The 11,601-nt window shown below is 33.2% G+C and overlaps 2 protein-coding genes across 2 annotated transcripts; both read right to left on the reverse strand.

The window, feature by feature from the left end:
• Positions 1–22: 22 nt before the first annotated feature.
• LOC130613614 (tigger transposable element-derived protein 6-like) lies at positions 23–1,631 on the reverse strand. Its single transcript, XM_057434932.1, has 2 exons — positions 1,393–1,631; positions 23–1,304 (listed from the first exon to the last, which is right to left on the reverse strand). The coding sequence occupies exons 1-2, from the start codon at positions 1,629–1,631 to the stop codon at positions 23–25; spliced, it is 1,521 nt and encodes a 506-aa protein (XP_057290915.1).
• Positions 1,632–4,764: 3,133 nt separating this feature from the next.
• Positions 4,765–7,324, reverse strand: LOC130613615 (uncharacterized). The gene is made up of 2 exons (XM_057434933.1): positions 7,245–7,324; positions 4,765–7,151 (listed from the first exon to the last, which is right to left on the reverse strand). The coding sequence occupies exons 1-2, from the start codon at positions 7,322–7,324 to the stop codon at positions 5,264–5,266; spliced, it is 1,968 nt and encodes a 655-aa protein (XP_057290916.1). The 3' UTR covers positions 4,765–5,263.
• Between the last annotated feature and the right edge of the window lie 4,277 nt (positions 7,325–11,601).

Raw genomic sequence — 11,601 nt, forward strand, 5'->3', positions numbered from 1 at the left:
CTTTCAATACACGTTTTTCTCCCTATTTGAAATAATCTTTGATTGAGGATTGTTTTCTATTTTGAAGCTGAAGTTCCTCAATCTTTTTCGTAATGGTTGACAACATTTCTTGGCATGTATCATCAAAAATAGTAGATCGCTTAATTTTATCAAGCATAGTGATTAGCTCGGTGAAACCAAGCATTTCTTCTTCAACCACGTCTTCACTCTCATCATCATCCTCGGAAATCTCTTCGACCTGACATGCCATCTCTGGATTTTCAATTGCGTTAATGCTAGCTTCTCGGATTTGATGTCGCCAATTTATTTCTAATTCGTTAATTCTTGGCTCCGAAGCTGGAACATCGGCGTCAAAATCGATGTATTCTGCAGCAGACATATCTTCAGTTAATTCCTTCACCAGAGCTTCAAATTCCAAGTCATCTTCTTGATCTTCCATCAATTCACTTTCTCCTTGAACTACGCCACATTTCTCGAAACAATTTTTGATGGTCAAGTTGGTTACTTCTTTCCACGCATCTTGAACCCATTGAATAGCCATAAGTATGTCTACGCTCTTGATAATTTCAGTTGCAGATTTATTCTCCTGGATCCTTGCAAGCACGTATTTGACCAGTCTTTTTCTGTACTTCACCTTGAAGTTTTGGATGATCCCCGCATCGAGTGGTTGAAGCCTTGAAGTTGTGTTCTTCGGTAAGAAAATGATTTTGATTTGTGAAAACTGACCTATCATTGACTCCGGATGACAGGTGGCGTTGTCCAGAAAAAGAATAACTTTTCTGTCCTCAAATAAAAGTTTTCTGTTAAAACGTGCCAGTACAGTTTCCATTACTTGAGATGTCATCCAAGATTTAGGATTTGAAAAGTAGTGAACGTTAGCTGGACGCGATGGATCTTTCAATTTTTTAAAACAACGCGGGACTTTACTCTTCCAGATAACAACAGGCTGGTCGATCTTTTCCCCAGCTGCATTTACAAAAAAAGCGACAGTTAATCTAAGCTTTGACTTTTTCCCACCTTTTGCTTGTTTTCCTTTTTCCACTAACCCTTTGGCCGGTAGAGCTTTAAAAAAACAGCCAGACTCGTCCATGTTCCAAATATTTTCTAGTGAATAACCTTCAACCAATTCTTTGATCCTCTCCATCCAGGAAGTAACCGTTTCTGTAGAAACGTCACCAGCTTCACCAACAATACGACGTTCTTTGACGGAATATGTTGTTTTCCAACGATCCAACCAACCGTCAGAGGCGGAGAAATTATCAAAATCGCTGTTCTGAAGTTTTTCCTTAATTTCCAACGCCTTCCTTTTTAAGCATTACACCATTAGGGTAGATGTTAGAAGCGCAACATCTTTTGTACCATTCGAATAAGATCTCATTTATCTTGTGATACTTGCCATGGCGGTTACGTTTTTTTGTTTTCTCACGAAAAATTTCATGTTGTTCACGAATTTTCTTTTCGTCTCTTAAAATATTTGCTGCGGCTGTCTTTCCAATCTTGTAAATGTCTGCTAGTTTTCTACATCCAAGTTCTGGATTTTTTTTGGCGAAATCCAAAAACTTGATCTTATCATCTAATGATAAAGTTTTCTGCGCTAGTTTACCAGCAAGCTGCTGCTTCGACATTGCCATGTTGAATGTGCATTAGAAATTCAAAATTCGAAATTCTTTCCAGTTTAAAATTTTACGCTGCAATGTCTTCACGATTCGAATGCTATTTTAAAGTTAAAGAAGCTGAAGAGAACACAGATATGTCGAACGTTCAACTAAATGAGATGCTTCTCAAAAACATTGACCAACAGATTGAGATTATCCTTATAAAACAGAAAGAATATCGCTTCGACTCGTTTATCCGTGGATACCATGCTTACATGGACATATGGAGCCCAAAAGTCGGAGAAGAGAATTTTTGTTTAAAAGCGGAAGAAGATAACGAACATGACAAGTTTGCTGTAGCTACAGATGACGATAAAGTAGTTGGGCACGTCCCTAAAAACCTTAGCAAACTATTCAACAAATTCATGTCGCTTCCTAACTGTACCATCGGATGTAAAGTGACTGGGAAGCGAGTGAACCGTGGTGCTGGCTACGGACTAGAAATTCCTGCCCAGTACCAATTAATTGGTGTTGAAAAGGCAGTTGAGTGGGCCGAGAAAAATATAAGGAAAGTGTTGGACTCGGTAAATAACAAAACTCAAAGATGTACTAAGTAAAATGGTTTAAATTTTAAGAAAAAGTGACATTTCATCTCGTTATTTTTCCATTGTCCGCTTTATAGGGAGTGTTTATAAGGGAAACTGTCATTTGGTGCAAAGATTTTTGTCCGCTTTATAGAGTGTCCGCTTTATAATCGTCCGCTTTATAGAGATTTTTTTATGAGAGTTTGACCTAAATTCTGCCGGTGCAAAAATTTTTGTCCGCTTTAGAGGGCTGTCCGCTTTATAGGGTGTCCGCTTTAGGGGGATTCCACTGTACTTAAAAGGTAAGGTACAAGAGTGTAGACAACCTGTTTGAAAAATTTTTTATGATGAATTTGCTACATCTTCATTTTTATTTTCTGAAAAGAAATATTTATTCTTTCGACGGTAAAATAAGCTACTGTCTGTAAAATATATTAAATCTCAGTAAATTGAAAGTATGTTTTGACGAGGGAGCAGAGGCAACACAAGGAGCTGTATTTGAATGCTATGTAACTAGCTAAGAAGATAATGAATATAAAACATTTTAAAGTCATTGTTGCTGCTTAGACATATACAATAAACTTATATGTTTGTATGCAAAATTCCGAAGGATATAGCTAGCTAGTTTAAAAGGTTTAATTTATTAGAAAGTTTGAGTTTAAAGTAAGGTTAGTACTTATATCGAATAAATTATGGATATCCAAATATGTAGAGGCCCTTTCTGTCATTTTCCGTTATATTCGAATGCCCATAAGGATACTTAAGATGATTTAAGTTGTTTTTGTCCTCAGTGATCCTAAACGTTTCCACCGCCATTGGCTCCACTTTTGTGTAAGTCACTAAAGTCGAAAACCATCAGTCCTTTAACTTTAGAATCGAATGTCTTTAACGGTACAAGCATTGTACACGCTTTGTTTATACCAGAATGCACTGATCAAATCATATATTTGTTCTTACTGTAATTTTCACGCTCCAACATGCCGCTTGTTACTTTTATCATTGATTTTTTCACTTTATTGTGCAGAAAATGCTGGGAAGGCTTACAAGATACATTAAGCAGCGTTTTTTTTAATTTTTAGCTGAAACGACAAAACATGAGCAAAGTAGTATCAACTATGAATCTACTATACGCGACGCTGAAGAAACTTAATTCCGCCGAAGATGATATGTAATATTAAGAACGTAGACGTAATACTTAATTTGAAGAAAACTTAACCTCAAATACATAAATATTAAAAGAGCTTGTACTAACTTGTATAAAAAAGTAAAACGTACGTGACTCGAGGTAAAAATAACAAGATAAGCAGTCTATTAACAACGAGTTCGGGAGTTGATTTTATTCAGACTCTTAAGGGTTATTTTACACTAGTCAAAAAAAATCTTTTATGCCCGCCTTTTTGTTCTGCATTGAATTTTACCTTTTTTTTTGAAGTTTTGGATGCCTAAATAAAACGCTATTTAAAACTTACCGTCCAATTTAAAAAAGTTCGTCTTATCCTGCTTTTAACATGGTGAGAATTACTAATTTAACATTTATTAAGTAAAATGTTAAATAATAAACAAATATAAAGCCACATTTTCTTTTGTTTACAACATGAAAAGCCTCGTAAAAAGCCACTATTTTTTTTCGGAATAAACCCAGTTTGCGTCATCTTTCGAATGGTAAAATGGGCCGTTAAACATGTCGCCGCAAAATGAACTTTGGTACAAAAAGAAAAAGAGTAAATTATTTTAACTAAGTTTAATTCTGTGAATAATTATTTTTGTATGAGAAAATTTGAAAAATTCTGTAGAAATCTAGTTAACCACATGTGAAACTTTTCCGGAACTTTCATACCATTGTAAAATAAAATAGGGTATAATTTTTTATTCAGAGGGAAGATATGAAGTCATAACGATTATAAGGATTTTATAGAAGTTTGGAGGGGTAGTTTTGAGTAATAGCTAATATAGCAGGCCAAAAATTTGGCAGGGAATATGTCCTAAATCAGGAATGCACAGTGAAGTATTTCTTTGGAAATATTTGAATTTTTTCTTTATAAACTTTTGTGTCCTAATGTATTCTATATTTAAAAAATACATAAAAAAGTTAATTTCCCGTGTTGCAAAAGTTTACGATTTTTACCACCTGGACGGTTAATTTTTTCTTGTCAAAAAAGAAAGATCAAAGAAAACCGACAACTGATTAAATTTCCAGTTATTGTAGACGATGCTATATGTGCATTTCTAATTTCTGTGAGAAGGAAATTGTGCAAAAAAACATATTTAGGTTACATGCTGTATTTCCATGTGTAAAAAGTATTGAGTTTATATAAAAAAAAAATTAGTAGACATTATATTATTTTAAATATGTTTAATCATTTCATTTTGTTAAACATGAAGTAAAAAAATAACATTAATAAACATTAAACGCTTGTTACTTATTTTTGCGGGAGTCTAAAAAGACTCGATGGACTTGCGCATTGTATTTGACGCGAGTCTGAAAAGACTCGTCTGAAGTGGGTTAGATTTCAAGCCCTGGTTTTACGGTTATGACGTGGTAAAACATTTGCGTAATTATTTGATGTAGAAAATGCCTGGCAACTTTCCGACGCAATTGAAGAAGAAAATATGCAAATGCGAAGAGAAACCTTGAATGATAAAAAGACCACGATTGAATACAAGTAGCTACCTTGCACTTCAACTTAATTTTTTATTTATCTCCAGAACAATTCTTTTTTAGAATAAACATGTGCAACAGCGAATTAAAAAAATTAAATGTTTCCAAAGAAATATTTCACTAAGTAAGTAATAAAGCTTTGTGAAATACACACAGAAGAGTTTTTTTAAAAAAATTATCAGTCCCACCGACCGAATAAGCTTAAATAGCTATTATAAGAACTAAAAAAATATCTTTAAAATTCTGAAAAAAAACTCAAATGCAGCTTTTTTGTGTTGGGATTCTTTTAACGCAATATAGTTTAACTGCTAGAAGTTTGAAGTGGACCGTGTGACACAATCCGAAAACGGTAGGGCTGTAACCTTTAAACATTTATATAAACATTTATATATATAGTCAGTTAAATCATATATTCTGATTTCTTTTTACTGTTCTTTAAACTTCTTTAACGCTAATTTGTTTAATTCTACCTCGAGCATTATTTCAATGTCTTTTATCGAAGCATTTGCCAGTCCTCCAGCCTCCTGTAATTCTTTCACAATAGCGGCTTCAATATTTTTAACATCTTCTACGTGAAATTGATCAAGCACTTTCTTTGCATTGTGTATACCGTCCTTTTGATATGATGTTATATTGACATATACGTCCTTAAGTGATTGAGTTGCTAATGGTACAGCATGTAAGAGATTACCATTGTGACACAAAGCACAATAATACAAGTTACATAACTTTACAATGTCATCACAACACTCAAGTTGAAGATCTTTTACTTCTTTTTTGATAGCATCTTGAAACATCCTTTCATCCATAATGGCATCGTGCTTATGGTTCCATGACCAACACAGTAATCTAGCTAAAACAGATTGATAAACTTTAACAGGAAGCATCAGGCGGCATTCCATTTCTTTATCCTCCTTACTCAATTGAATTGACTCCTGTTGTTGGTGTGATTTAACAAAATCTTTTAGTGCCCTATTTTTGTTTTGAATCATTTCGCTACATTTATGTATGCAGCTGTCGTATATTGACCCAAATAACATGTTCACTTTTTGATACTTTAGCGTTTCATCTTGTATTAATTTTAAGAAAGGGTCAAAGTCAAAACTAGAGATAAATTCGTGCGTACAATATGTTATTGATGCCAGTCGTTTTAACACCGACAGCAGTTTCTCCAATATGTTACAGCGAATTTCTTCCACAGTGGTAACCGCCTCATCTAAACTGTGGGTGTCAGCATTCTGGAAAAGGTTGCTTTCTGGAATTATATAATGCGGAAGATTGCGGGTTTTCATATGCAATACTAACAGATCAAACATATGTATAAGACATTTTAGTGTTTGGTCTTCCTTCCATAATGACATTGGGGCGTTCTCACATTGCCAAAATAAAATATTCTTTAGGTGATATGTTGACACAACCTCAGGGAAGTAAGCTTTTTTTATGATTTTCATTAAAACAAAAACATGGCGTTGGACGGGAGAGACACTTTCGGCAAGTTTATTCTCAGCTATAGAAAAAGAAATTCGCCATTCCGTATCCTGTTCAGATGTGTGTTGATTTGGATTTTTCATGTATTCTAATAAGTGGACCGGTGCAGTATTGCGCCTACATCTCCCTACTGGTGCAATATGGCAGCCTGAATCGAGTATATCCTGTATCAGATCAGGTGAAGGCCAATTTCCCCGTCTTGTTCTTATCAACCATTCCATTGCAACTTCTGGCCAAGCGATAGGATAATTGAATACATTTGTATAATCTTTTTCTATCCTCATAATTCCATGTAGACCTACTTCTAACTCTTTGCTTGCAGGGCCATGAATACTTTGTGAGAAACTATTACGGCTTTGATTATAACTCCCCTGATTTTGTAGAGGCAGCAGATAAACTTGACTAAGGTATCGTGTTGTTTTAAATTGCGGCCGATCCTCTCTCCATTCACCTGTTAGCTGTAGTTTAACATACCTTGGATCTTCTGCAATATGTTCTACGTTAAACATAAGTTTTTGTTCTTTTAATTGCGTTTCAAAATAGCAACTTTTAGTATGCATAACATCGTGATCTGGAGACCAATTAGCCGAAGTATGAAGTGGATGAAATACCTTATCTACTTTCTTCTCCGACAGAAAAAGTTCGGGAATGCAAAATCCTTCAGCTTGGCTCCCTGTTTCAATATCAGTTTCTTTCAAATCGAATGCGCATTCAGGAGAATTTAGAGTTCGTTTGGTTTGGTATTTGTACCAATCGCCAAAGATTGTCTCAACAGGAAACATTATGTCCAACAACAGTGAAGATGGTTGAATCCAAGCCCTTGAACTTTAGTCATACTCATATACCTATGAAGAAGAGGGACAATGTATATTAACCTAGCTTGGTGTTCCGGCGTTAAAGGAGAGGCGAACTGCGCACTGTTGAGTAAAAGTTGACAGTTTTGATTTTAAAGAGCAGACCGGCTGGCTTGGTCTGCTCCTTAATGAATCAATTAACATGTTGCAGCCTTCATAACAAAAAAGTCTAGAAACAAAGACTAAGATTGTTTTAATAATGAAAACATCGTAGAGTTATAAAAATTTGATTTTTTCCCAAAAAAACGGTAAATATTTACTTAAAACTTCACAGAAGGACAACACACTAGACCCAAATTATAAAACAGTCTGTTAAAAATACCAGTTTTGTTTACATCTTTGTGGGTGCTAAATTTTTTTATGATTTTGGTTTTTCACACATTTGCGAAACGGGTGGCTAAATTAAAAAAACAATGGAATATATTTCTCCTTATTGTGATGGTCACAGGTCAACATGCACAAAATAATGAATTAAGAAAACGTTACAGATCAAAAGTAGCAAAGTATGTTGAACAACATACGACGAACATATTTTTACAATTTTATACTATTGAACGTACTGAACAAATTGATATTTACTTTGTGAGTAAACATAAAGAAAGTAAAGACTCGTAAATAAAGGTGAAGTCATCATAATGTGCGTCCGATCTGTATATTTATTCAAATTTTGCACCATCTTATCATAACAAACTATATCGAACCAAGATTGTTATTTGTTGTGAAAAAGAGACTCAAAACATGAAAAAAACATTGTTGTTGTTTATTACAGGTATATCTTAAGTTCAAAGAAGTTTAACGAAGGTTATAAAAAGCTGTTACTACTATAGTACGTAAAATATTCTCAGTTATCACAAGTCAAAGACCTTATTTTTAACAATCATTGGTAAGTGCATCTAAAACCCCTTATTTTTCACGTCATACAGCTATGAAAATTATGTAAACATGCCATTACAAAGATATAGAGATACTTTAGTTGTGAAATATAGTTATTTATTTGTCATCAAACTAGTTACCATAGTAGATTTTAGGATTTAGAAATCTATAATTTTTTTCTCTTGCTTAATTGTTCCTGACTGCAGCTGTTGTTAATATTGTTTGGTTTAATGTCTTCTGTGGACAATTATTTGTATTCGAATTTTGTTCTTCTTTGTTCTTGTGTACTGTATTACATTTATGTTAGTCAAAGTAGTCAATGTATATTTTGCCAAATCCTTGCAACACGGGAGATTTTGGATTAATTCGAAATCTTTAGAGGGTACAACCTCTACATACCCACAACCACCTGCCCTCAAACAATATTATCATTGCAGTTTGCTGTATTGTCACCTTATCGTTATTATTTTCTGGCTGCCACAAAATAATTTTTTGTTTGCCTCTCCTTTAAAAGCCGGGTTAAGAGCGCTTAGCACACCCAAACCCTAATAAGTAAGTATTAGTGCGTAAGACTAGTTGTTTAAGCCCGTGAAGAAATCCATTAAAAAAAATATTGTGCTTTTTATAAAATTGATTACAATCTTTGTGGTTTCAAAAATTGTCACGACAAATTTGAAATTAAATCCACTAGCAAAATTGCGAGACAATGATGTTATTTTACTTTATAACATGATTTATTTCAACTAATAAAAAAGGCACTTTTAACAAAAGTAGAAAACATAATCGACTTTGCTTGTCACAGACAGACAGGCAGGCAAAACTGAAGAATATAATCTTTAGTATAAACTGTAATGTAAACGTTGGGAAATGTCCAAAGTTTATGGACTCCATGAGACAATCTCTTTTCAACTGTCGTTTGTATTCTTTTGTTCAATTTATAAAGTTTATTTTATAAACGTCACGTATTTTTTAAATGTCACGGGTAGTTAGTTTTTCTTGGTTCTTTAAGAACGCGTCCATTGTTAATTGTTGTTTATTTTTTTCGCTATTGAAGTAAAATTAACAACAAACATTTATTTTGAAGTAAAAAGCCATAAATTTTCGGGGTTTTTTGTTATTTAGATTCATTTCTCATTAACTACAAGTGGAATTTGTACGGGACTGACTAACTAAATAACACAGGATATTTGAAAATTTTATGGCAGCTAACTGCATTTGGCTACTTTCATTTTTAGCTAGAGATATCTACAGCTAGCGAAATCACAACTTACAGCTTAGTAAAAATCGCACAGATAAGATAACATAAAACGAATAATACTGTTGCCTAGGATAAAAAACACTTAGCTATAAATAAAAAATTCAACTTGGCTAGGCAGAATGTTCGTTTGTATCTGTTTGTGTCCTTAATCTTACAGTTGACATGTATGTTTAAAGAAAGTGTAACCAGATAAAGAACAGGTATTATTAATATAACAAGCCGTCAAATTTAATTTTTTTACAAAAGTTTGGAAAACTTCAAATTTAAATCTGGAAAAATCATTTATTCGGTTACATACCATCCTGTCCTCCAAACAAACGTATAAAGTAACCGGTTAACAACACAAATTTGTTATGTTTCTAGTATTACGATCCGTACTGCCCTTTACCAACCATTTTGAACCTAAATGTCAAAAAACCAATGAGAAAGGAGTAAATTTAAAATTTAGATCATTATTTTGGAAAACATTGTATACGGTCCGTGCTCACAAAAGTCACAAAATGTAAGGCAGATTGTTTTTTGAGGAGCACATCCAAATCAACAAAGATCAGTTAATTCAGCATGTTGTATATTGCCTTGACCCATCAATTTTTCACAAAAAGGATATAAAACACATCAAATTATAGAAAATCCACGCATTTCAGTGCATACAGTCCTTGCCCATTAGATTACAAAATATCAAAAAAAAAACAGTTTAAGTCAGAACATTTAGTAATTTTTTTATCATCGCCAAACAGTTATTACTACAAAATTTTGTAAAATTTTAAAATAAAACAAAAACGTTAAACCCTGGAATTCTCTTCCAGCAAAAATGACATTACATACAGTTAGTTCTCCCCAAAAAAAGTTTATAATACGTAATATAAGAAGACATCAGTTTATGCAACAGCTTGGTATTCACTTGTAGGCCCACAAAAGTTTACCGTGATGTCAGAAACAAAACAAACTTAACACTTAATTCTACAAAATTTGTTTTACTTGTCATATTGCATGTGGTCCCCTTGTAAAGTATACAGAAAATATAAAAAAATTGTACTTTATGGGCATAAAAATGCATCACATCCTTTAAAATAGTTCAAGAAAACTTTAAAATATTTGTAGCTGGCTTGTTACATCATAATCCTGCTCACAAAAGAAGAGAAGTTTGACTACTAAGGTGTAGCTATAGATAACTAAAAAAAAGGGATTAATATAACTCATAGGTTAGATATATAGCTATCGGATAGAGCCTTGAAGCTAACATTATCTAGCCAACAGTAGCTAAGACACCCAGTTAAACATACTTAAAGACTTAGCTAGGTCTATAGCTAGCTCTTTATGGTTAGTAAAACACATATAAAAAGAAACAATAGTAATGTAAAAATGATAACATTACAGTGAGTTAAACATTCCAAAGTTTTCTGTTTAACCAGCAAATTTGTTTGTTAACCAGCTAGCAGCTTTAAGTAGCATTTTGAAGTTGAGGACAAATACATTAGTTACGCACTAGGGAACACATTCAATTTTGCAAAAAAATGTGAACAAATATGCTAGCATTTTGCAAAAAAAAGGAGTAAAATATAAAACTTTAGTAATTCGAGGCTAAGTCTGCTTGACAGCTTAAAATGTGCTACTTAAAAAAGTAACACGTAGCTCCATCGACAAAAAACCAAACGTCTAAAAATATCAAAGTTCTTACTAATTGTTAATTCTTTCTAGCTCCACTCTTCACTTCCATCTTCACTTTTCTACTTCTAATTCCTCACTGCACTTTTTTTCTTTTTTTCGAATATGCTTTTTTGAACCACTTTTTCAAGATGAAGGGATCGTTGTTGTTTTTTTGGTATTGACGGGTACCCATTTTTCGAAAGTTAGCCGTTAAATTTATTTCAGCAAATCAAATTGAGTCGTTTTCATCAAGTGTTGTAAACAAAGTAAACCCGCTAGCAAATTGGACATATTTTTTTAAGCGAATTTAAAAAAAAATTCAGAAACTTCAAAGAAAAATGAACACATCAACTTTGCCTGTCACAGACAGACGGACACATTCTCTACAGGTGAAACACAGGCTGTGCTAATTCTGATAAAAAATATACAAATTCTGACAAAAAAATATAAAAATGATTGTACCTGGTTTCCATCTTTTAACATAATTCCTTCGACATTGCTTGCCATTTCTTTCTCTCTTCTGTTTATTTGTGTTTTTTTCTGATTCTAAATATAAAGGTACAAAACTTATTCGATGTAAAGTGTGAGTAAAAGTAACCTAATCCATGAAAAACAGAAACAGCTTTTTACATCTTTCGTCAAC

This window comes from Hydractinia symbiolongicarpus, chromosome 11, assembly GCF_029227915.1.
Source record: "Hydractinia symbiolongicarpus strain clone_291-10 chromosome 11, HSymV2.1, whole genome shotgun sequence".
Lineage (NCBI taxonomy): Eukaryota > Metazoa > Cnidaria > Hydrozoa > Anthoathecata > Hydractiniidae > Hydractinia > Hydractinia symbiolongicarpus.

Bases quoted from the DNA above. Each gene is read 5' to 3' on its own strand.
- LOC130613614 (XM_057434932.1), bottom strand. From the start codon at position 1,631: ATGGCAATGTCGAAGCAGCAGCTTGCTGGTAAACTAGCGCAGAAAACT. The intron at 1,305-1,392 runs GTATCACAAGAT...ATGCTTAAAAAG, and splicing joins AAACGTAACCGCCATGGCAA to GAAGGCGTTGGAAATTAAGG.
- LOC130613615 (XM_057434933.1), bottom strand. From the start codon at position 7,324: ATGTTAATTGATTCATTAAGGAGCAGACCAAGCCAGCCGGTCTGCTCT. The intron at 7,152-7,244 runs GTGCGCAGTTCG...GTATGACTAAAG, and splicing joins CTGTCAACTTTTACTCAACA to TTCAAGGGCTTGGATTCAAC.